Here is a 26,497-nt window from a genome sequence, read left to right as displayed (position 1 = left end):
TAATTCTAGCTAACGCTCGATATATTGCTGTAACAAACGCTAGCCTTACTGCTTGGAAGTGTTACGTATAATGCAGTTGATTTGCGATGACAAACATATTAAGACGTTCATACGGAATTTAAAATCCAATTATAATCCAAAAGCATTGTGACATGCACTCATGAGCAACATGTAAATTGATTTTTTTGCTGGCGTTCTGCAAGAACTCCATCGTTTTGCCACCAAATTGTGCGGCAATGTCTGCAAACACAGAAATTAGTCTTAGAATAAATAGTTTATCTATTGGGATTTGGAAAATCCTGTTAATGTTTTTCACCACTTTATGTTCACCCAGCGTTAATCTATTTACTCAAAGAACAAGTTTGACAGCACAGCAAACGCCCCCTGGTTGTCACTAGCTTCCATTTATTTAACTAGGCAAGTCAGTTAAGAACAAATGATTATTTACAATGACCGCCTACCACAAGGCCTCCTGCGGGGCCTGGGATAAAAAAAATATATGTATATAGGACAAAACACACATCACAACAAGAGATACCGAAGACAACATAAGGCTGCAACACATGACAAAATGGTACCAACATTATTGGAAAAAGTCAACAGCACAAAGGTCAAGAAGGTAGACAACAATACACCACACAAAACAGCCACAACTGTCAGTAAGAATCTCCATGATTGAGTCTTTGAATGAAGAGATGGAGATAAAACTGTTCAGTTTGAGTGTTTGTTGCAGCTCGTTCCAGTCGCCAGCTGCAGCGAACTGAAAAGAGGAGCGACCCATGGATGTTAGCCACAAAACCCATTTATACAATTTATCTTAAAATTAGATTTTAAACTCAACTTTAATCACACTGCTAATCTTATGCCTGACTGTAAACTTTAAGACCAAAATATATATATGTTTTGTCGACAATTTTGAGTGTGGCTGTGGAAACGTTTTATGTCCCACCCTGTCTGTCGCGTTGATGACGTGTACTTTTCATGAGGTAAACATTCTGCGCCGCCAGATGATACGAAGATATCAAGGATGGTAACTTGAATCGCGATTAAAATGACTATTCTTCTTCTTGTACTTTTCCATAAATTGGACACAGCTGATTCAGTTTGTTTCGTATTATCTGCTTGTACTTATAGAGTGAGAAATATATTCCCTGTCGATTAAAAAAACAAGTCTTAGCAAAAATGATGGCTAACTGTAGCGAGTAACGTTACTGTCATTGTTTTCATCCAGAGCAGAGGAAATGGCCCGCTAGAAAATCAAGCTATGTTGTAGCAGCTGCTCATCTCTATCCAACGGCTCTTACTAGAGAAGAAAAAAAACAATGATCTTCTCAATCTGAATGTTGTATTCTGAGCAGCAGTCAATGTATAATTTGCCAAACTGGTAGTTGCTAGCTAGCTCCGTAGTCAGTTTACTAGGCTAGCTAGCAGTATCTGTCTTGCTCGTCTTGTATCTGACAATGAAATAACCGTTAGCTACATTTTTGTTATTGTAGGGGACCCAAGTAAAAGATGTAGTGATCAAGTCTGATGCCCCCAGTGCTCTACTGTTGGACAAGCATGCAGACTATATTGCTGCCTACGGCTCCAAGAAGGATGACTATGTAAGTATTGGATGTTATGCTGACATCATTTCCCTGACTCCCGTCTGTGGCAGGTGAACAAGGATGTCTTTGATTAGACCAGTCATGGAAAGCATTAAAAAACTAAAAAACCTGCACCTCTCCAAGACATGTTTGAGAAACTCTGCTCTAACTACGTGGAGGTAGTTAGCTATCTATGTTTCAATTGTTATTTGATATCCTGTGTCATCCCTCCCTCCCTCCCTCCCCCCCCCCCCCCCCCCTCTCCCCTCTCCTCCCCCCCCCCCCCTCCCCCCTCTCCTCCCCTCCCTCCTTCCCCTCCTCCCCTCCCCCCTCCCTCCCCTCCCCTCCCTCCCCCTCCCTCCCTCCCCTCCATCAGGAGAACACGTTGTCAGAGTACATGAGGATGAGTGGATGTAGCTAGCTAGCTGTGTCATCCCCTCCTCCCCTTCCCTCACTCCCCCTCCCTCCCTTCCTCCCCTCCCCTTTCATTTGTTGATTGGTTGCCTGTATCATCCCTCTCCTCTGCCAGAAGTGGATGTAGCTATCTACTAGTTAACTGGTTTCAGTAATTGATATCCTCTGTTTTCCCACCACAGGAGTACACCCTGTCAGAGTATCTGCGGATGTCAGGTATCTACTGGGGCCTGACGGTGATGGACTTGATGGGTCAGCTGACCAGGATGAACCAACAGGAGATCTCTGACTTCATCAAGTCCTGTCAGCACGACTGTGGAGGCGTCAGCGCCAGCATTGGACACGACCCACACGTCCTCTACACGCTCAGTGCTGTACAGGTATAATACAACACCACCCACACCTGTTCTACACACTCAGTGCTGTACAGGTATAATATAACACCACCCACACCTGTTCTACACACTCAGTGCTGTACAGGTATAATACAACACCACCCACACCTGTTCTACACACTCAGTGCTGTACAGGTATAATATAACACCACCCACACCTGTTCTACACTCAGTGCTGTACAGGTATAATATAACACCACCCACACCTGTTCTACACTCAGTGCTGTACAGGTATAATACAACACCACCCACACCTGTTCTACACACTCAGTGCTGTACAGGTATAATATAACACCACCCACACCTGTTCTACACTCAGTGCTGTACAGGTATAATATAACACCACCCACACCTGTTCTACACACTCAGTGCTGTACAGGTATAATACAACACCACCCACACCTGTTCTACACACTCAGTGCTGTACAGGTATAATATAACACCACCCACACCTGTTCTACACACTCAGTGCTGTACAGGTATAATACAACACCACCCACACCTGTTCTACACTCAGTGCTGTACAGGTATAATATAACACCACCCACACCTGTTCTACACTCAGTGCTGTACAGGTATAATATAACACCACCCACACCTGTTCTACACTCAGTGCTGTACAGGTATAATATAACACCACCCACACCTGTTCTACACTCAGTGCTGTACAGGTATAATATAACACCACCCACACCTGTTCTACACTCAGTGCTGTACAGGTATAATACAACACCACCCACACCTGTTCTACACTCAGTGCTGTACAGGTATAATACAACACCACCCACACCTGTTCTACACTCAGTGCTGTACAGGTATAATACAACACCACCCACACCTGTTCTACACTCAGTGCTGTACAGGTATAATATAACACCACCCACACCTGTTCTACACTCAGTGCTGTACAGGTATAATATAACACCACCCACACCTGTTCTACACTCAGTGCTGTACAGGTATAATACAACACCACCCACACCTGTTCTACACTCAGTGCTGTACAGGTATAATATAACACCACCCACACCTGTTCTACACACTCAGTGCTGTACAGGTATAATACAACACCACCCACACCTGTTCTACACACTCAGTGCTGTACAGGTATAATACAACACCACCCACACCTGTTCTACACACTCAGTGCTGTACAGGTATAATATAACACCACCCACACCTGTTCTACACTCAGTGCTGTACAGGTATAATACAACACCACCCACACCTGTTCTACACTCAGTGCTGTACAGGTATAATACAACACCACCCACACCTGTTCTACACTCAGTGCTGTACAGGTATAATACAACACCACCCACACCTGTTCTACACTCAGTGCTGTACAGGTATAATATAACACCACCCACACCTGTTCTACACACTCAGTGCTGTACAGGTATAATATAACACCACCCACACCTGTTCTACACTCAGTGCTGTACAGGTATAATATAACACCACCCACACCTGTTCTACACTCAGTGCTGTACAGGTATAATATAACACCACCCACACCTGTTCTACACACTCAGTGCTGTACAGGTATAATATAACACCACCCACACCTGTTCTACACTCAGTGCTGTACAGGTATAATACAACACCACCCACACCTGTTCTACACTCAGTGCTGTACAGGTATAATATAACACCACCCACACCTGTTCTACACACTCAGTGCTGTACAGGTATAATATAACACCACCCACACCTGTTCTACACTCAGTGCTGTACAGGTATAATATAACACCACCCACACCTGTTCTACACTCAGTGCTGTACAGGTATAATATAACACCACCCACACCTGTTCTACACACTCAGTGCTGTACAGGTATAATATAACACCACCCACACCTGTTCTACACTCAGTGCTGTACAGGTATAATATAACACCACCCACACCTGTTCTACACACTCAGTGCTGTACAGGTATAATATAACACCACCCACACCTGTTCTACACTCAGTGCTGTACAGGTATAATATAACACCACCCACACCTGTTCTACACTCAGTGCTGTACAGGTATAATACAACACCACCCACACCTGTTCTACACACTCAGTGCTGTACAGGTATAATACAACACCACCCACACCTGTTCTACACTCAGTGCTGTACAGGTATAATACAACACCACCCACACCTGTTCTACACTCAGTGCTGTACAGGTATAATATAACACCACCCACACCTGTTCTACACTCAGTGCTGTACAGGTATAATACAACACCACCCACACCTGTTCTACACTCAGTGCTGTACAGGTATAATATAACACCACCCACACCTGTTCTACACACTCAGTGCTGTACAGGTATAATATAACACCACCCACACCTGTTCTACACACTCAGTGCTGTACAGGTATAATATAACACCACCCACACCTGTTCTACACACTCAGTGCTGTACAGGTATAATACAACACCACCCACACCTGTTCTACACACTCAGTGCTGTACAGGTATAATATAACACCACCCACACCTGTTCTACACTCAGTGCTGTACAGGTATAATACAACACCACCCACACCTGTTCTACACACTCAGTGCTGTACAGGTATAATACAACACCACCCACACCTGTTCTACACACTCAGTGCTGTACAGGTATAATATAACACCACCCACACCTGTTCTACACTCAGTGCTGTACAGGTATAATATAACACCACCCACACCTGTTCTACACACTCAGTGCTGTACAGGTATAATATAACACCACCCACACCTGTTCTACACTCAGTGCTGTACAGGTATAATATAACACCACCCACACCTGTTCTACACACTCAGTGCTGTACAGGTATAATATAACACCACCCACACCTGTTCTACACTCAGTGCTGTACAGGTATAATATAACACCACCCACACCTGTTCTACACTCAGTGCTGTACAGGTATAATATAACACCACCCACACCTGTTCTACACTCAGTGCTGTACAGGTATAATATAACACCACCCACACCTGTTCTACACTCAGTGCTGTACAGGTATAATATAACACCACCCACACCTGTTCTACACACTCAGTGCTGTACAGGTATAATACAACACCACCCACACCTGTTCTACACTCAGTGCTGTACAGGTATAATATAACACCACCCACACCTGTTCTACACACTCAGTGCTGTACAGGTATAATATAACACCACCCACACCTGTTCTACACACTCAGTGCTGTACAGGTATAATATAACACCACCCACACCTGTTCTACACACTCAGTGCTGTACAGGTATAATATAACACCACCCACACCTGTTCTACACTCAGTGCTGTACAGGTATAATATAACACCACCCACACCTGTTCTACACACTCAGTGCTGTACAGGTATAATACAACACCACCCACACCTGTTCTACACTCAGTGCTGTACAGGTATAATACAACACCACCCACACCTGTTCTACACTCAGTGCTGTACAGGTATAATACAACACCACCCACACCTGTTCTACACTCAGTGCTGTACAGGTATAATATAACACCACCCACACCTGTTCTACACTCAGTGCTGTACAGGTATAATATAACACCACCCACACCTGTTCTACACTCAGTGCTGTACAGGTATAATATAACACCACCCACACCTGTTCTACACTCAGTGCTGTACAGGTATAATACAACACCACCCACACCTGTTCTACACACTCAGTGCTGTACAGGTATAATATAACACCACCCACACCTGTTCTACACACTCAGTGCTGTACAGGTATAATACAACACCACCCACACCTGTTCTACACTCAGTGCTGTACAGGTATAATATAACACCACCCACACCTGTTCTACACTCAGTGCTGTACAGGTATAATACAACACCACCCACACCTGTTCTACACTCAGTGCTGTACAGGTATAATATAACACCACCCACACCTGTTCTACACTCAGTGCTGTACAGGTATAATACAACACCACCCACACCTGTTCTACACTCAGTGCTGTACAGGTATAATACAACACCACCCACACCTGTTCTACACTCAGTGCTGTACAGGTATAATATAACACCACCCACACCTGTTCTACACTCAGTGCTGTACAGGTATAATATAACACCACCCACACCTGTTCTACACTCAGTGCTGTACAGGTATAATATAACACCACCCACACCTGTTCTACACACTCAGTGCTGTACAGGTATAATATAACACCACCCACACCTGTTCTACACACTCAGTGCTGTACAGGTATAATATAACACCACCCACACCTGTTCTACACTCAGTGCTGTACAGGTATAATATAACACCACCCACACCTGTTCTACACTCAGTGCTGTACAGGTATAATATAACACCACCCACACCTGTTCTACACTCAGTGCTGTACAGGTATAATACAACACCACCCACACCTGTTCTACACTCAGTGCTGTACAGGTATAATACAACACCACCCACACCTGTTCTACACACTCAGTGCTGTACAGGTATAATATAACACCACCCACACCTGTTCTACACTCAGTGCTGTACAGGTATAATATAACACCACCCACACCTGTTCTACACACTCAGTGCTGTACAGGTATAATATAACACCACCCACACCTGTTCTACACTCAGTGCTGTACAGGTATAATACAACACCACCCACACCTGTTCTACACACTCAGTGCTGTACAGGTATAATATAACACCACCCACACCTGTTCTACACTCAGTGCTGTACAGGTATAATACAACACCACCCACACCTGTTCTACACTCAGTGCTGTACAGGTATAATACAACACCACCCACACCTGTTCTACACTCAGTGCTGTACAGGTATAATATAACACCACCCACACCTGTTCTACACTCAGTGCTGTACAGGTATAATATAACACCACCCACACCTGTTCTACACTCAGTGCTGTACAGGTATAATATAACACCACCCACACCTGTTCTACACACTCAGTGCTGTACAGGTATAATATAACACCACCCACACCTGTTCTACACTCAGTGCTGTACAGGTATAATACAACACCACCCACACCTGTTCTACACTCAGTGCTGTACAGGTATAATACAACACCACCCACACCTGTTCTACACTCAGTGCTGTACAGGTATAATACAACACCACCCACACCTGTTCTACACTCAGTGCTGTACAGGTATAATATAACACCACCCACACCTGTTCTACACTCAGTGCTGTACAGGTATAATACAACACCACCCACACCTGTTCTACACTCAGTGCTGTACAGGTATAATACAACACCACCCACACCTGTTCTACACACTCAGTGCTGTACAGGTATAATACAACACCACCCACACCTGTTCTACACTCAGTGCTGTACAGGTATAATATAACACCACCCACACCTGTTCTACACACTCAGTGCTGTACAGGTATAATACAACACCACCCACACCTGTTCTACACACTCAGTGCTGTACAGGTATAATATAACACCACCCACACCTGTTCTACACACTCAGTGCTGTACAGGTATAATACAACACCACCCACACCTGTTCTACACACTCAGTGCTGTACAGGTATAATATAACACCACCCACACCTGTTCTACACTCAGTGCTGTACAGGTATAATATAACACCACCCACACCTGTTCTACACTCAGTGCTGTACAGGTATAATATAACACCACCCACACCTGTTCTACACTCAGTGCTGTACAGGTATAATATAACACCACCCACACCTGTTCTACACTCAGTGCTGTACAGGTATAATATAACACCACCCACACCTGTTCTACACTCAGTGCTGTACAGGTATAATATAACACCACCCACACCTGTTCTACACACTCAGTGCTGTACAGGTATAATATAACACCACCCACACCTGTTCTACACACTCAGTGCTGTACAGGTATAATATAACACCACCCACACCTGTTCTACACACTCAGTGCTGTACAGGTATAATACAACACCACCCACACCTGTTCTACACACTCAGTGCTGTACAGGTATAATATAACACCACCCACACCTGTTCTACACTCAGTGCTGTACAGGTATAATACAACACCACCCACACCTGTTCTACACACTCAGTGCTGTACAGGTATAATATAACACCACCCACACCTGTTCTACACACTCAGTGCTGTACAGGTATAATATAACACCACCCACACCTGTTCTACACACTCAGTGCTGTACAGGTATAATACAACACCACCCACACCTGTTCTACACTCAGTGCTGTACAGGTATAATATAACACCACCCACACCTGTTCTACACTCAGTGCTGTACAGGTATAATACAACACCACCCACACCTGTTCTACACTCAGTGCTGTACAGGTATAATACAACACCACCCACACCTGTTCTACACACTCAGTGCTGTACAGGTATAATACAACACCACCCACACCTGTTCTACACTCAGTGCTGTACAGGTATAATACAACACCACCCACACCTGTTCTACACTCAGTGCTGTACAGGTATAATATAACACCACCCACACCTGTTCTACACACTCAGTGCTGTACAGGTATAATACAACACCACCCACACCTGTTCTACACTCAGTGCTGTACAGGTATAATATAACACCACCCACACCTGTTCTACACACTCAGTGCTGTACAGGTATAATATAACACCACCCACACCTGTTCTACACACTCAGTGCTGTACAGGTATAATATAACACCACCCACACCTGTTCTACACACTCAGCACTGTGAAGGTCAGACAGATGGGATACATAACATCATTAGTTTTTGGACACGTTCAGATAGTAACAATCTATTTCATGCCTAGAAAACACAACTGTAGACACATATAAACTCCATGCTGTCCGTCTCCCTCAGATCCTCTCGTTGTATGATAACGTGAACGTGCTGGACGTGGACAAGGTGGTGGAGTACGTCAGAGGACTGCAGCAGGAGGATGGCTCGTTCGCTGGAGACAAATGGGGTGAGTTTACTTTATGTCTGGGTTTCTGCACAATGTCGAGATGATAGTGGTGGATGCATTGAAGATCCTAGATACATTTTTATAACTTGAGATGAAGCTGAATTTATCTAACCAAATCATCCCTACTGCCTCTCAAGACCCTGACGGAGGACCCCATCTCTATGGAATCCCAATCCTTTCCCATTTTAATTATTTGGATAATTAACTCAGTTCCAGAGTAAAGGGTCTGAATACTGATGGAAATGTGATATTTCTGTAAAAAAAAATATATATATTATACATTTGCAATAAACTCTTTTTACTTTGTCATTATGGGGTATTGTGATGTCATTATGGGGTATTGTGATGTCATTATGGGGTATTGTGATGTCATTATGGGGTATTGTGTGTAGATTGAAAAGGGGGAAAAAACTATTAAATCCATTTTAGAATAAGGCTGTAACGTAACAACATGTGGAAAAAGTCAAGGGGTCTGAATACTTTCCGAAGGGGGGGAGGATGGGGACTGATGGGGGGGATGGGTTATCTTTGTATGCATTTCTTTGATTATTTTTACCTGTAACCCCCCCCCCCATCTGAAAAAACAAACAAAAGTAAATCAAAAGTTGGTCCAAGAGCTGATACTTGTGGCCCTGGCAGTCTGTTGTTGCTGATGTCTGTAAGCAGGAAGTCACCCCACTGCCTATCATGATGCCATATTGCTGAGTCTACCTTTTAAAACCTAACCTGTCTGTCTTCATCTACTGTCTCTACAGGGGAGATAGACACACGATTCTCTTTCTGTGCTGTCGCAACACTCGCATTGCTGGTACGGCTCAAATTAACTCTGTCATTTTGTCTTTGGTTACTAGCTAACACATTATATTCTTTACTTTTACACCAGAATGCATATGGTTTTTTTCCCCTGTATTATAATCATTTAGTTAACTTGTATAGTGCTTTTCATTACAGAAAATTAACTCAAAGTACATGAAAGGAAAAACAAACAACAAATTGGGATGGTGATTGCATGTCTTTGTTTTCGGATGAAAGGCTGAGAGTGGAGACAGTTAGGATGAAAGGCTGAGAGTGGAGACAGTTTGGATGAAAGGCTGAGAGTGGAGACAGTTTGAATGAAAGGCTGGGAGTGGAGACAGTTTGAATGAAAGGCTGAGAGTGGAGACAGTTAGGATGAAAGGCTGAGAGTGGAGACAGTTTGAATGAAAGGCTGGGAGTGGAGACAGTTTGAATGAAAGGCTGGGAGTGGAGACAGTTTGGATGAAAGGCTGGGAGTGGAGACAGTTTGGATGAAAGGCTGGGAGTGGAGACAGTTAGGATGAAAGGCTGAGAGTGGAGACAGTTAGGATGAAAGACTGGGAGTGGAGACAGTTAGGATGAAAGGCTGGGAGTGGAGACAGTTTGGATGAAAGGCTGAGAGTGGAGACAGTTAGGATGAACGGCTGAGAGTGGAGACAGTTAGGATGAAAGGCTGAGAGTGGAGACAGTTTGAATGAAAGGCTGAGAGTGGAGACAGTTTGAATGAAAGGCTGGGAGTGGAGACAGTTTGGATGAAAGGCTGGGAGTGGAGACAGTTAGGATGAAAGGCTGGGAGTGGAGACAGTTTGGATGAAAGGCTGGGAGTGGAGACAGTTTGGATGAATGGCTGGGAGTGGAGACAGTTTGGATGAAAGGCTGGGAGTGGAGACAGTTTGGATGAAAGGCTGGGAGTGGAGACAGTTAGGATGAAAGGCTGAGAGTGGAGACAGTTAGGATGAACGGCTGAGAGTGGAGACAGTTAGGATGAAAGGCTGAGAGTGGAGACAGTTTGAATGAAAGGCTGAGAGTGGAGACAGTTTGAATGAAAGGCTGGGAGTGGAGACAGTTTGGATGAAAGGCTGGGAGTGGAGACAGTTAGGATGAAAGGCTGGGAGTGGAGACAGTTTGGATGAAAGGCTGGGAGTGGAGACAGTTTGGATGAATGGCTGGGAGTGGAGACAGTTTGGATGAAAGGCTGGGAGTGGAGACAGTTAGGATGAATGGCTGGGAGTGGAGACAGTTTGGATGAAAGACTGAGAGTGGAGACAGTTAGGATGAAAGGCTGGGAGTGGAGACAGTTTGGATGAAAGGCTGGGAGTGGAGACAGTTAGGATGAAAGGCTGAGAGTGGAGACAGTTAGGATGAAAGGCTGGGAGTGGAGACAGTTAGGATGAAAGGCTGGGAGTGGAGACAGTTTGGATGAAAGGCTGAGAGTGGAGACAGTTAGGATGAATGGCTGAGAGTGGAGACAGTTAGGATGAAAGGCTGAGAGTGGAGACAGTTTGAATGAAAGGCTGAGAGTGGAGACAGTTTGAATGAAAGGCTGGGAGTGGAGACAGTTTGGATGAAAGGCTGGGAGTGGAGACAGTTAGGATGAAAGGCTGGGAGTGGAGACAGTTTGGATGAAAGGCTGGGAGTGGAGACAGTTAGGATGAAAGGCTGGGAGTGGAGACAGTTAGGATGAAAGGCTGGGAGTGGAGACAGTTTGGATGAATGGCTGGGAGTGGAGACAGTTTGGATGAAAGGCTGGGAGTGGAGACAGTTTGGATGAATGGCTGGGAGTGGAGACAGTTTGGATGAAAGGCTGGGAGTGGAGACAGTTAGGATGAAAGGCTGAGAGTGGAGACAGTTAGGATGAAAGGCTGGGAGTGGAGACAGTTAGGATGAAAGGCTGGGAGTGGAGACAGTTTGGATGAAAGGCTGGTAGTGGAGACAGTTAGGATGAAAGGCTGAGAGTGGAGACAGTTAGGATGAAAGGCTGGGAGTGGAGACAGTTAGGATGAAAGGCTGGGAGTGGAGACAGTTTGGATGAAAGGCTGGGAGTGGAGACAGTTAGGATGAAAGGCTGGGAGTAGAGACAGTTTGGATGAATGGCTGGGAGTGGAGACAGTTTGGATGAAAGGCTGAGAGTGGGAGACAGTTTGGATTGGAAATCAGTGTAGCGTCTGGAGGGAGGGGGCTTCGATGGTTCAGCCAGAGAGAAACAAATTACAGCACATTGCACATTGTTGTTTGTTTCCTCTATGTAACATTACAGCACATTGAAACAAATGTTTATTTTGTATATAAGACACCTCACAAGTCATTTTGGCTTTGTTTGCTAGAATAGGGCTTGTATTGTTGGAGGATAGATGTTGTTCTGTGTCTTGTATCATTAGTCTGTACACAACAGTAGTTAACTATTTGGTCTGTGTGTCTGCAGGGTAGGCTGGATGCCATTAACATGGACAAGGCTGTGGAGTTTGTTCTGTCCTGTATGAATTTTGATGGAGGGTTTGGCTGCAGACCAGGATCAGAGTCTCATGCCGGACAGGTATGCAGGGTTCAGCTATTGGTTCTTCTACTAAAAACTCAGCCCCCAAAAAAAGAAACGTCCTCTCACTGTCAACTGCGTTTATTTTCGGCAAACTTAACATGTGTAAATATTTGTATGAACATAACAAGATTCAACAACTGAGACATAAACTGAACAAGTTCCACAGACGTGACTAACAGAAATGGAATAATGTGTCCCTGAACAAAGGGGTCAAAATCAAAAGTAACAGTCAGTATCTGGTGTGGCCACCAGCTGCATTAAGTACTGCAGTGCATCTCCTCCTCATGGACTGCACCAGATGTGCCAGTTTTTGCTGTGTGATGTTACCCCACTCTTCCACCAAGGTACCTGCAAGTTCCCAGACATTTCTGGGGGGGAATGGTCCTGGGCCTCACCCTCCCATCCAACAGGTCCCAAACGTGCTCAATGGGATTGAGATCCGGGCTCTTCGTTGGCCATGGCAGAACACTGACATTCCTGTCTTGCAGGAAATCACGCACAGAAGGAGCAGTATGGCTGGTGGCATTGTCATGCTGGAGGGTCATGTCAGGATGAGCCTGCAGGAAGTGTACCGCATGAGGGAGGAGGATGTCTTCCCTGTAACGCACAGCGTTGAGATGGCCTGCAATGACAACAAGCTCAGTCCGATGATGCTGTGACACACCGCCCCAGACCATGACGGACCCTCCACCTCCAAATCGATCCCGCTCCAGAGTACAGGCCTCAGTGTAATGCTCATTCCTTCGACGATGAACGCGAATCCGACCATCACCCCTGGTGAGACAAAACCGTGACTCGTCAGTGAACAGCACCTTTTGCCAGTCCTATCCGGTCCAGCGACGGTGGGTTTGAGCCCGACGTTGTTGCCGGTGATGTCTGGTGAGGATCTGCTTTACAACAGGCCTACAAGCCCTCAGTCCAGCCTCTCTCAGCCTATTGTGGACAGTCTGAACATTGATGGAGGGATTGTGTGTTCCTGGTGTAACTCGGGCAGTTGTTGTTGCCATCCCGTACCTGTCCCGCAGGTGTGATGTTCGGATGTACCACTCCTGTGCAGGTGTTACACGTGGTCTGCCACTGCGAGGACGATCAGCTGTCCATCCTGTCTCCCTGTAGCACTGTCTTAGGCGTCTCACAGTACGGACATTGTAATTTATTGCCCTGGCCACATCTGCAGTCCTCATGCTTCCTTGAATCATGTCTAAGGCCCATTCACGCAGATGAGCAGGGACCCTGGGCATCTTTCTTTTGGTGTTTTTCAGAGTCAGTAGAAAGGCCTCTTTAGTGTCCTACGTTTTCATAACTGTGACCCTAATTGCCTTCCGTCTGTAAGCTGTTAGTGTCTTAATGACCGTTTTACAGGTGCATGTTCATTAATTGTTTATGGTTGATTGAACAAGCATGGGGAAACAGTGTTTAAACCCTTTACAATGAAGATCTGTGAAGTCATTTTGGATTTTTACTAATTATCTTTGAAAGACAGGGTTCTGAAAAAGGGATGTTTATTTTTTTGCTGAGTTTGTTACTGTCATGTATTTAGAAAAATCTATTTCAGCCATTATTCCATAGTTTAATAATTTTATTTCCTCCCTCCCATCTTTTCCTTGGCTTCTCCTCGCTCTCCTACCCTCCGCTCTCCTCCCCTCTGCTCTCCTACCCTTCCCTCTGCTCTCCTCCCCTCCCCTCTGCTCTCCTACCCTCCCCTCTGCTCTCCTACCCTCCCCTCTGCTCTCCTACCCTCCCCTCTGCTCTCCTACCCTCCCCTCTGCTCTCCTACCCTCCCCTCTGCTCTCCTACCCTCCCCTCTGCTCTCCTACCCTCTCCTCCCCTCCCCTCCCCTCCCCTCTGCTCTCCTACCCTCCCCTCCCCTCTGCTCTCCTACCCTCCCCTCTGCTCTCCTACCCTCCCCTCTGCTCTCCTCTCCTCCCCTCTCCTCTGCTCTCCTCCCCTCTCCTACCCTCCCCTCTCCTCTCCTCCCCTCCATCTCCTCCTCTCTTCTTAGATCTACTGTTGTACAGGGTTCCTGTCTATAGCAGGTCAGTTACACCAGGTGAATGCTGACCTGCTGGGCTGGTGGCTCTGTGAGAGACAGCTTCCCTCGGGAGGTCTCAACGGACGCCCTGAGAAAGTAGGAGCTTGGGGGTTTATTCGGTCATTAATATCATATAATTCACAGTTCTATTTCATTCTGTGGTTTGGGATTCAGCACAAGGCGTCTGGCTTACTGACAGAAGTTTAATGTGGTGAAACATACATATAGATTCCCTACCCTCATTGCTGGGCATTTCAAACGATTGACTGTGGCATAATTTGTTACCATGTCTCATTGTAACCTCTCTCGGCTAGCTGCCTGATGTATGTTACTCGTGGTGGGTGCTGGCCTCCCTGAAGATCATTGGTAGAATCCACTGGATAGACAAGTCCAAGCTGAGGTCCTTTATTTTGGCCTGTCAGGATGAGGAGACGGGGGGCTTTGCTGACCGACCAGGAGACATGGTGAGCTCATCATATCATCTCGGTTAACCCAGGATGTAGCAGGTAGGAGGGGATGTAGCAGGTAGGAGGGGATGTAGCAGGTAGGAGGGGATGTAGCAGGTAGGAGGGGATGTAGCAGGTAGGGGAGGGGATGTAGCAGGTAGCAACGGGGATGTAGCAGGTAGCAACGGGGATGGTAGCAGGTAGCAACGGGGATGGTAGCAGGTAGCAACGGGGATGGTAGCAGGTAGCAACGGGGATGGTAGCAGGTAGGAACGGGGATGTAGCAGGTAGGAACGGAGTTGTAGCAGGGAGGAACGGAGTTGTAGCAGGGAGGAACGGAGTTGTAGCAGGGAGGAACGGAGTTGTAGCAGGGAGGAACGGAGTTGTAGCAGGGAGGAACGGAGTTGTAGCAGGGAGGAACGGAGTTGTAGCAGGTAGGAACGGGGATGTAGCAGGTAGGAACGGGGATGTAGCATGTAGGAACTTGGGATGTAGCAGAACAGGGATGTAGCAGGTAGGGGATGTAGCAGGTAGGAACGGGGATGTAGCAGGTAGGAACGTGGATGTAAGCAGGTAGGAGGGAATGGTAGCAGGTAGGAACGGGGATGTAAGCAGGTAGGAATGGGGATGGTAGCAGGTAAGAATGGGGATGTAGCAGGTAGGGGATGTAGCAGGTAGGGGATGTAGCAACGGGGCTGTAGCAGGTAGGAACGGGGATGTAAGCAGGTAGGAACGGGGATGTAAGCAGGTAGGAACGGGGATGCTAGCAGGTAGGAACGGGGATGGTAGCAGGTAGGAACGGGGATGGTAGCAGGTAGGAACGGGGATGTAGCAACAGGGATGTAGCAGGTAGCAACAGGGATGTAGCAGGTAGCAACGGGATGTAGCAGGTAGCAATAGGGATGTAGCAGGTAGCAATAGGGATGTAGCAGGTAGCGGAGGGGATGTAGCAGGTAGCGGAGGGGATGTAGCAGGTAGGAGGGGATGTAGCAGGTAGCGGAGGTGATGTAGCAGGTAGCGGAGGGGATGTAGCAGGTAGGAGGGGATGTAGTAGGTAGCAGCAGGGATGTAGCAGGTAGCAATGGGGATGTAGCAGGATCGGGGATGGTAGCAGGTAGGAACGGGGATGTAGGAGGGGATGTAGCAGGTGGGGGTGAGTTTAGGAAGGGGGGAGTTTAGCAGGAAGGAGGGGGGTTAGCAGGTGGGGGAATTTAGCACGTAGGGGTGAGGGTTAGCGAATAGGAATGGGGATGGTAGCAGGTAAGAACGGGGATGGTAGCAGGTAAGAACGGGGATGGTAGCAGGTAGGAACGGGGATTGTAGCACGTAGGAACGGGGATGGTAGCAGGTAGCAACGGGGATGTAGCAGGTAGCAACGGGGATGTAGCAGGTAGGAGGGGATGTAGCAGGTAGGAACGGGGATGTAGCAGGTAGCAATGGGGATGTAGCAGGATCTGGGATGGTAGCAGGTAGGAATGGGGATGTAGGAGGGGATGTAGCAGGTGGGGGTGAGTTTAGCAGGAAGGAGGGGGGTTAGCAGGTGGGGGGAATTTAGCACGTAGGGGGGAGGGTTAGCAAATAGGAATAGGAACGGGGATGGTAGCAGGTAGGAACGGGGATGTAGCAGGTAGCAACGGGGATGGTAGCAGGTAGCAACGGGGATGGTAGCAGGTAGCAACGGGGATGGTAGCAGGTAGCAACGGGGATGGTAGCAGGTAGGAACGGGGATGGTAGCAGGTAGGAACGGGGATGTAGCAGGTAGGAACGGGGATGTAGCAGGTAGGAACGGGGATGTAGCAGGTAGGAACGGGGATGTAGCAGGTAGCAATGGGGATGTAGCAGGTAGCAACGGGGATGTAGCAGGTAGCAACGGGGATGTAGCAGGTAGCAACGGGATGTAGCAGGTAGCAACGGGGATGTAGCAGGTAGCGGAGGGGATGTAGCAGGTAGCGGAGGGGATGTAGCAGGTAGCGGAGGTGATGTAGCAGGTAGGAGGAGGGATGTAGCAGGTAGCAACGGGATGTAGCAGGTAGCAACGGGGATGTAGCAGGATGGAACGGGGATGGTAGCAGGATGGAACGGGGATGGTAGCAGGTAGGAACGGGGATGTTAGCAGGTAGGAACGGGGATGGTAGCAGGTAGGAACGGGGATGGTAGCAGGTAGGAACGGGGATGGTAGCAGGTAGGAACGGGGATGGTAGCAGGTAGCAACGGAGATGTAGCAGGTAGGAGGGGATGTAGCAGGTAGGAACGGGGATGTAGCAGGTAGCAATGGGGATGTAGCAGGATCTGGGATGGTAGCAGGTAGGAACGGGGATGTAGGAGGAGATTTAGCAGGTGGGGGGAATTTAGCACGTAGGGGGGAGGGTTAGCAAAAAAGAAGAGGAACGGGGATGGTAGCAGGTAGGAACGGGGATGGTAGCAGGTAGGAACGGGGATGGTAGCCGGTAGGAACGGGGATGGTAGCAGGTAGGAACGGTGATGGTAGCAGGTAGGAACGGGGATGTAGCAGGTAGGAACGGGGATGTAGCAGGTAGGAACGGGGATGTAGCAGGTAGCAACAGGGATGTAGCAGGTAGCAACGGGGATGTAGCAGGTAGCAACGGGGATGTAGCAGGTAGCAACGGGGATGTAGCAGGTAGCAACGGGGATGTAGCAGCTAGCGGAGGGGATGTAGCAGGTAGGAGGGGATGTAGCAGGTAGGAGGGGATGTAGCAGGTAGCAACGGGATGTAGGAGGGGATGTAGCAGGTAGGAGGGGATGTAGCAGGTAGCAGCTGGGATGTAGCAGGATCGGGGATGGTAGCAGGTAGGAACGGGGATGTAGGAGGGGATGTAGCAGGTGGTGGTGAGTTTAGGAGGAAGGAGGGGGGTTAGCAGGTGGGGGAATTTAGCACGTAGGGGTGAGGGTTAGCAAATAGGAATAGGAACGGGGATGGTAGCAGGTAGGAGCGGGGATGGTAGCAGGTAGGAACGGGGATGGTAGCAGGTAGGAACGGGGATGGTAGCAGGTAGGAACGGGGATGGTAGCAGGTAGGAACGGGGATGGTAGCAGGTAGGAACGGGGATGGTAGCAGGTAGCAACGGGGATGTAGCAGGTAGCAACGGGGATGTAGCAGGTAGGAGGGGATGTAGCAGGTAGCGGAGGGGATGTAGCAGGTAGGAACGGGGATGTAGCAGGTAGCAATGGGGATGTAGCAGGATCTGGGATGGTAGCAGGTTAGGAACGGGGATGTAGGAGGGGATGTAGCAGGTGGGGGTGAGTTTAGCAGGAAGGAGGGGGGTTAGCAGGTGGGGTGAATTTAGCACGTAGGGGGGAGGGTTAGCAAATAGGAATAGGAACGGGGATGGTAGCAGGTAGGAACGGGGATGGTAGCAGGTAGGAACGGGGATGGTAGCAGGTAGGAACGGGGATGGTAGCAGGTAGGAACGGGGATGGTAGAAGGTAGGAACAGGGATGTAGCAGGTAGGAACGGGGATGTAGCAGGTAGGAAGTGGGGGGGAGTTTAGCAGGTAGGAACGGGGGGGAGTTTAGCAGGTAGGAACGGGGGGGGTTTAGCAGGTAGGAACGGGGGGGGGGGGGAGTTTAGCAGGTAGGAACGGGGGGGGGGGGGGGGAGTTTAGCAGGTAGGAACAGGAGGGGGGGGGGAGTTTAGCAGGTAGGAACAGGGGGGGGGGGGAGTTTAGCAGGTAGGAACAGGGGGGGCGGAGTTTAGCAGGTAGGAACAGGGGGGGCGGAGTTTAGCAGGTAGGAACAGGGGGAGAGTTTAGCAGGTAGGAAGTGGGGGGGAGTTTAGCAGGTAGGAAGTGGGGGGGGGGGGTTTAGCAGGTGGGGGGAGGGTTTAGCAGGTAGGAAGGGGGATGTAGCAGGTAGGAACGGGGATGGTAGCAGGTAGGAACGGGGATGGTAGCAGGTAGGAGGGGATTTAGCAGGTAGCAACGGGGATGTAGCAGGTAGCAATGGGGATGTAGCAGGATCTGGGATGGTAGCAGGTTAGGAACGGGGATGTAGGAGGGGATGTAGCAGGTGGGGGTGAGTTTAGCAGGAAGGAGGGGGGTTAGCAGGTGGGGTGAATTTAGCACGTAGGGGGGAGGGTTAGCAAATAGGAATAGGAACGGGGATGGTAGCAGGTAGGAACGGGGATGGTAGCAGGTAGGAAGGGGGATGGTAGCAGGTAGGAAGGGGGATGGTAGCAGGTAGGAACGGGGATGGTAGCAGGTAGGAACGGGGATGTAGCAGGTAGGAACGGGGATGTAGCAGGTAGGAAGTGCGGGGGAGTTTAGCAGGTAGGAACGGGGGGGTTTAGCAGGTAGGAACAGGGGGAGAGTTTAGCAGGTAGGAACAGGGGGAGAGTTTAGCAGGTAGGAACAGGGGGAGAGTTTAGCGGGTAGGAACAGGGGGAGAGTTTAGCGGGTAGGAACGGGGGGGGGAGTTTAGCAGGTAGGAACGGGGGGGGGGGAAGTTTAGCAGGTAGGAACGGGGGGGGGGGAGTTTAGCAGGTAGGAACGGGGGGGGGGGAGTTTAGCAGGTAGGAACAGGGGGGGGGAGTTTAGCAGGTAGGAACAGGGGGGGCGGAGTTTAGCAGGTAGGAACAGGGGGAGAGTTTAGCAGGTAGGAAGTGGGGGGGGGGGTTTTAGCAGGTAGGAAGGGGGGGAGTTTAACAGGTAGGAATGGGGGGGGGGGGGGGGGGTTAGCAGGTAGGAAGGGAGGGGGATACCCTTACTTGATGTGTAAACCTTGGCTGACACCTGGAGGCTCATCTTAGTTCCCAGTGCTAATGGCTACATTTAGCTAGGTAGGTTCATGTCTCTGCCCTCTTCCTCATTCTGTCCCCTCTCTTCTTCAGGTGGACCCATTCCATACTCTGTTTGGCGTAGCAGGCCTGTCTCTGCTGGGAGAGGGTCAGATAAAGGACGTCAATCCTGTTCTCTGTATGCCTGAAGACGTGTTGGAGAGGCTAGGCTTGCACCCAGACCTCCTCAGCTAGCTCTTCACTCATCTACACACACCAGGGTCGACCTCTCCACCTCCCCACCCTGTACCCCTTCACCCCGCCACCTCCCCACCCTGCACCCCTCCACCCTGCACCCCTCCACCTCCCCGGGACACAGGGCTCAGGAGACGGGGTGGTTTAAGGGGGACAGACTAGTGTTGTGTATAGAGGAAGGCAGTAGTTCCTCCCAAGGACATTTTAAAGGCTTGATAGTTTGCTGTCCAGTAAATTGGTATGAAGCATCACATCCCTTCTCTCTCTTGGGTCCTGGTCCTCAGCTCTACACCTCTTGTCCCTGCAGCTATAGTCTTTAACAGGTCATCTAGCAGTATGTCATGACAACGTTTACACTGTCTAATATTGCACCCTATTCCCTAATATAGTGCACTCGTTCTGACCAGGGCCCATAGGGGAAAAGGGTGATATTTTTGGACACAACCCAGGAAGAACACATCACTGCTGGTTCTCCACTCCCCTGGTAGTTAATGTATTGATCGTTCACTCCCCTGGTAGTTAATGTATTGATCGTTCACTCCCCTGGTAGTTGATGTATTGATCGTTCACTCCCCTGGTAGTTGATGTATTGATCGTTCACTCCCCTGGTAGTTAATGTATTGATCGTTCACTCCCCTGGTAGTTAATGTATTGATCGTTCACTCCCCTGGTAGTTAATGTATTGATCGTTCACTCCCCTGGTAGTTAATGTATTGATCGTTCACTCCCCTGGTAGTTGATGTATTGATCGTTCACTCCCCTGGTAGTTGATGTATTGATTGTTCACTCCCCTGGTAGTTGATGTATTGATCGTTCACTCCCCTGGTAGTTAATGTATTGATCGTTCACTCCCCTGGTAGTTAATGTATTGATCGTTCACTCCCCTGGTAGTTAATGTATTGATCGTTCACTCCCCTGGTAGTTAATGTATTGATCGTTCACTCCCCTGGTAGTTAATGTATTGATCGTTCACTCCCCTGGTAGTTAATGTATTGATCGTTCACTCCCCTGGTAGTTAATGTATTGATCGTTCACTCCCCTGGTAGTTAATGTATTGATCGTTCACTCCCCTGGTTTAGAGGGGAACCAGCAGTGTTGTGGATCTTCTGCACTTCTTTACAAGACCAACCAATAATCCCTGTCTTTTGTGATGCTAGCAACTGGAGCTACTTACAGCTGGGAACCCACTGACCACAAACCTTGTGTTGGGTTGGATTGTTTTCTTAATATGCAGGTAGAACTGCCAAAATAAGGAAACGCTATACTTGAAGGCAGGTGCTTCCACACAGGTGTGGTTCCTGAGTTAATTAAGCAATTAACATCCCATCATGCTTAGGGTCATGTATAAAAATGTCCCAGTTGCCCATTATTTTGGCCACCATGTCTAGAAGAAAAGATGTCAGTGACTTAGAAAGAGGGGTCTGAAAGGAGCATAGGGGGTTTAAAGGCTGTGTGTGTCAGTCCACAGATGTCAGGCCGAGACACTGCGTTTTCTGCATCAACAAAACACCAAACGTTGTCATTTCTCGCGGAAGAATGGTGGCTCATTCCTCCAATAGAGTTCCAGACTCTAGTACAATCTCTGACGAGGTGCATTGAACCTGTTCTGATTGGTGGAGGCCCAACGCCCTATTAGGACACTTGATGTTGGTGTTTATACTTTATTTTGGCAGTTACCTGTATATTGTAATGAATTCAGGTGACTATGCAGCTGCGGGGTTATATAGGCCTGTGTAGGGTTGGTGATTTGGATCATCTAATCCTGTGTAGGGTTGGTGATTTGGATCATCTAATCCTGTGTGGGGTTGGTGATTTGGATCATCTAATCCTGTGTAGGGTTGGTGATTTGGATCATCTAATCCTGTGTGGGGTTAGTGATTTGGATCATCTAATCCTGTGTGGGGTTAGTGATTTGGATAATCTAATCCTGTGTAGGGTTGGTGATTTGGATCATCTAATCCTGTGTAGGGTTGGTGATTTGGATCATCTAATCCTGTGTAGGGTTAGTGATTTGGATCATCTAATCCTGTGTGGGGTTGGTGATTTGGATCATCTAATCCTGTGTAGGGTTGGTGATTTGGATCATCTAATCCTGTGTGGGGTTAGTGATTTGGATCATCTAATCCTGTGTGGGGTTAGTGATTTGGATAATCTAATCCTGTGTAGGGTTGGTGATTTGGATCATCTAATCCTGTGTAGGGTTGGTGATTTGGATAATCTAATCCTGTGTAGGGTTGGTGATTTGGATCATCTAATCCTGTGTAGGGTTGGTGATTTGGATCATCTAATCCTGTGTAGGGTTGGTGATTTGGATCATCTAATCCTGTGTAGGGTTGGTGATTTGAATCATCAATTCCTGTGTAGGGTTAGTGATTTGGATCATCAATTCCTGTGTAGGGTTAGTGATTTGGATCATCTAATCCTGTGTAGGGTTGGTGATTTGGATCATCTAATCCTGTGTAGGGTTGGTGATTTGGATCATCTAATCCTGTGTAGGGTTAGTGATTTGGATCATCAAATCCTGTGTAGGGTTGGTGATTTGGATCATCTAATCCTGTGTAGGGTTGGTGATTTGGATCATCTAATCCTGTGTAGGGTTGTTGATTTGGATCATCTAATCCTGTGTAGGGTTGGTGATTTGGATCATCTAATCCTGTGTAGGGTTGGTGATTTGGATCATCTAATCCTGTGTAGGGTTGGTGATTTGGATCATCTAATCCTGTGTAGGGTTGGTGATTTGGATCATCAAATCCTGTGTAGGGTTAGTGATTTGGATAATCTAGCATAGCATCCAACATTTTGGCGCTAAACATTTTATATATCCAAATCTCATCCTTCATGGAGAGTTACTGAATCGCACTGAGTCATTCACGTCATCTTAATCTGGGATCCTTAAATAGTTTTCCCCCCAGAGGGAGTCTGTGATTGTGTCCTAAACGGCAACCTATTCCCTATCTAGTGAACTCTTTTTGACAAGGGGCCGTAGGACTTTTTTGTCAAGAGTAGTGCGCTAAATAGGGAATAGGGTGCCATTTGAGAAGCACTCTGTATTATAGCGATAATCACTTTTAACATATGCATTTATTTCCGAGTTTTTCTTTTGTTTTCTGAGAACCATATTGAATTTGTTGTCAGTGTCATATGTGAAGTCAACTTGTTGTGCTGTTGTTACCTATAAATAAAAAGGCTTGGCGTCAATTCCATTTAAATTCAGTCAATTCAGGAAGTTGACTGAAATTCACTTTTTAAAAAAAAATGTATAATCGAGAATAGAATAATTTTGAGGAGAATTGGAATTTCAGTTTACCTCAAGAATTGACTGAATTGAAATGGAATTGACCCCCAACCCTGTACCTGAATGATATCCACCTGTCCAAATGTTGAGGACAATTAATACATATCTGTCTACTCACCTGTAACAACAGTGTTAACTCATCCTGTAGTAGGCAATAAATACATGGATTCAACGGGGAAGTTTGTGGTGTTCATATTGGGGGGGCCCGAACAGTAGTCTGGGGGGGGACATTTAAAACATGTTTCCTGCAATTCTACACAGTTTGCCATGACTTATGCCTCTTCTGAGGGCTATGCAGGGGTTTTCAGTGGGGTTTTCAGTGGGGTATTCGGAGGGGTATTCAGTGGAGTATATGGAGGGGTATTCGGAGGGGTATTCAGTGGAGTATATGGAGGGGTATTCGGAGGGGTATTCAGTGGAGTATATGGAGGGGTTTTCAGTGGAGTATATGGAGGGGTTTTCAGTGGAGTATATGGGGGGGTTTTCAGTGGGGTATTCGGAGGGGTATTCAGTGGAGTATATGGAGGGGTATTCGGAGGGGCATTCAGTGGGGTATTCGGAGGGGTATTCAGTGGGGTATATGGAGGGCTATTCAGTGGGGTATATGGAGGGCTATTCAGTGGGGTATATGGAGGGCTATTCACTGGGGTATGTGGAGGGCTATTCAGTGGGGTATATGGAGGGCTATTCACTGGGGTATGTGGAGGGCTATTCACTGGGGTATATGGAGGGATATTCAGTGGGGTATATGGAGGGCTATTCAGTGGGGTATATGGAGGGCTATTCAGTGGGGTATATGGAGGGCTATTCAGTGGGGTATATGGAGGGCTATTCAGTGGGGTATATGGAGGGCTATTCAGTGGGGTATATGGAGGGCTATTCAGTGGGGTATATGGAGGGCTATTCAGTGGGGTATATGGAGGGGTATTCACTGGGCTATATGGAGGGCTATTCAGTGGGGTATATGGAGGGCTATTCAGTGGGGTATATGGAGGGCTATTCAGTGGGGTATATGGAGGGCTATTCAGTGGGGTATATGGAGGGCTATTCAGTGGGGTATATGGAGGGGTATTCACTGGGGTATATGGAGGGGTATTCACTGGGGTATGTGGAGGGGTATTCACTGGGGTATGTGGAGGGGTATTCACTGGGGTATGTGGGGGGCTATTCAGCGGGGTATATGGAGGGGTATTCACTGGGGTATGTGGAGGGGTATATAGAGGGGTTTTCAGTGGGGTATGTGGAGGGGTATTCAGTGGGGTATGTGGAGGGGTATATAGAGGGGTTTTCAGTGGGGTATGTGGAGGGGTATTCAGTGGGGTATATGGAGGGGTATTCAGTGGGGTATATGGAGGGCTATTCACTGGGGTATGTGGAAGGGTTTTCAGTGGGGTATATGGAGGGGTATTCACTGGGGTATATGGAGGGGTTTTCAGTGGGGTATATGGCGGGGTATTCACTGGGGTATGTGGAGGGGTATATCGAGGGGTATTTACTGGGGTATATGGAGGGGTATACAGTGGGGTATATGGAGGGGTATTCACTGGGGTATATGGAGGGGTATACATTTTACAGGGTAAAAAGTCCCTGTTTTAGGTCAGTTAGGATCACCACTTTATTTTAAGAATGTGAAATGTCAGAATAATAGTAATGATTTATTTCAGCTTTTATTTCTTTCATCACATTCCCAGTGGGTCAGAAGTTTACATACACTCAATTAGTATTTGGTAGCATTGCCTTTAAATGGTTTAACTTGGGTCAAATGTTTTGGGTAGCCTTCCACAAGCTTCCCACAATAAGTCGGGTGAATTTTGGCACATTCCTCCTGACAGAGCTGGTGTAACTGAGTCAAGTTTGTTGGCCTCCTTGCTCGCACACGCTTTTTCAGTTCTGCCCACACATTTTCTATAGGATTGAGGTCCGGGCTTCGTGATAGCCACTCCAATACCTTGACTTTGTTGTCCTTAATCCATTTTGCCACAACTTTGGAGGTATGCTTGGGGTCATTGTCCATTTCCGACCAAGCTTTAACTTCCTGACTGATGTCTTGAGATGTTTCTTCAATATATCCACATAATTATCCCTCCTCATGATGCCATCTATTTTGTGAAGTGCACTAGTCCCTCCTGCAGCAAAGCACCTCCACAACATGATGCTCCCACCCCCGTGCTTCACGGTTGGGATGGTGTTCTTTGGCTTACAAGACTCCCCCTTTTTCCTCCAAACATCAGATCAGAGGACATTTCTCCAAAAAGTACAATCTTTGTCCCCATGTGCAGTTGCAAACTGTAGTCTGGCTTTTTTATGGTGGTTTTGGAGCAGTGGCTTCTTCCTTGCTGAGTGGCCTTTCAGGTTATGTCGATATAGGACTCGTTGTACTGTGGATATTGATACTTTTGTACCTGTTTCCGCCAGCATCTTCACAAGGTCCTTTGCTGTTGTTCTGGGATTGATTTGCACTTTTCGCACCAAAGTACGTTCATCTCTAGGAGACAGAATGCGTCTCCTTCCTGAGCGGTATGACGGCTGCGGGGTCCCATGGTGTTTATACTTGCACACTATTGTTTGTACAGATGAACGTGGTACCTTCAGGCGTTTGGAAATTGCTCCCAAGCATGAATCTGACTTATGGAGGTCTACAATTTTTTTTCTGAAGTCTTGGCTGATTTATTTTGGTTTTCCCATGATGTCAAGCAAAGAGGCACTGAGTTTGAAGGTAGGCCTTGAAATACATCCACAGGTACACCTCCAATTGACTCAAATGATGTCAATTAGCCTATCAGAAGCTTATAAGCCAAGCTGTTTAAAGGCACAGTCAACTTAGTGTATGTAAACTTCTGACCCACTGGAATTGTGATACAGTGAAATCATCTGTCTGTAAACAATTGTTGGAAAAATTATGTGTTATGTACAAAGTAGCTGTCCTAACCGACTTGCCAAAACTATAGTTTTGTTAACAAGAAATTTGAGGAGTGGTTGAACAACGAGTTTTGATGACTCCAACCTAAGTGCACGTGAACTTCCGAATTCAACTGTACGTATATGCCCTGTACTGTATTTATCT

General features: G+C 47.5%; 1 protein-coding gene across 2 annotated transcripts; it reads left to right on the top strand.

The window, feature by feature from the left end:
• Positions 1–522: 522 nt before the first annotated feature.
• rabggtb (Rab geranylgeranyltransferase subunit beta) lies at positions 523–23,605 on the top strand. 2 transcript variants are annotated; one of them, XM_036986759.2, is made up of 9 exons: positions 523–619; positions 1,497–1,604; positions 2,183–2,380; positions 9,237–9,342; positions 10,098–10,150; positions 12,560–12,670; positions 14,676–14,801; positions 15,020–15,169; positions 19,998–23,605. In XM_036986759.2, the coding sequence occupies exons 1-9, from the start codon at positions 572–574 to the stop codon at positions 20,136–20,138; spliced, it is 1,041 nt and encodes a 346-aa protein (XP_036842654.1). In that variant the 5' UTR covers positions 523–571; the 3' UTR covers positions 20,139–23,605. The 2 variants fall into 2 exon arrangements, with proteins under 2 accessions (XP_036842654.1, XP_036842655.1); XM_036986760.2 differs by lacking the exon at positions 523–619 and adding an exon at positions 678–1,030.
• Positions 23,606–26,497: the final 2,892 nt, after the last annotated feature.

Source organism: Oncorhynchus mykiss, chromosome 8, assembly GCF_057628025.1.
Source record: "Oncorhynchus mykiss isolate SJ-2025 chromosome 8, ASM5762802v1, whole genome shotgun sequence".
Taxonomy (NCBI): domain Eukaryota; kingdom Metazoa; phylum Chordata; class Actinopteri; order Salmoniformes; family Salmonidae; genus Oncorhynchus; species Oncorhynchus mykiss.
This window is presented reverse-complemented; position numbering and strand designations above follow the sequence as displayed.

Bases quoted from the DNA above. Each gene is read 5' to 3' on its own strand.
- rabggtb (XM_036986759.2), top strand. From the start codon at position 572: ATGGTACCAACATTATTGGAAAAAGTCAACAGCACAAAGGTCAAGAAG. The intron at 1,605-2,182 runs GTAAGTATTGGA...TTCCCACCACAG, and splicing joins GCTCCAAGAAGGATGACTAT to GAGTACACCCTGTCAGAGTA. The intron at 15,170-19,997 runs GTGAGCTCATCA...TCTCTTCTTCAG, and splicing joins CTGACCGACCAGGAGACATG to GTGGACCCATTCCATACTCT.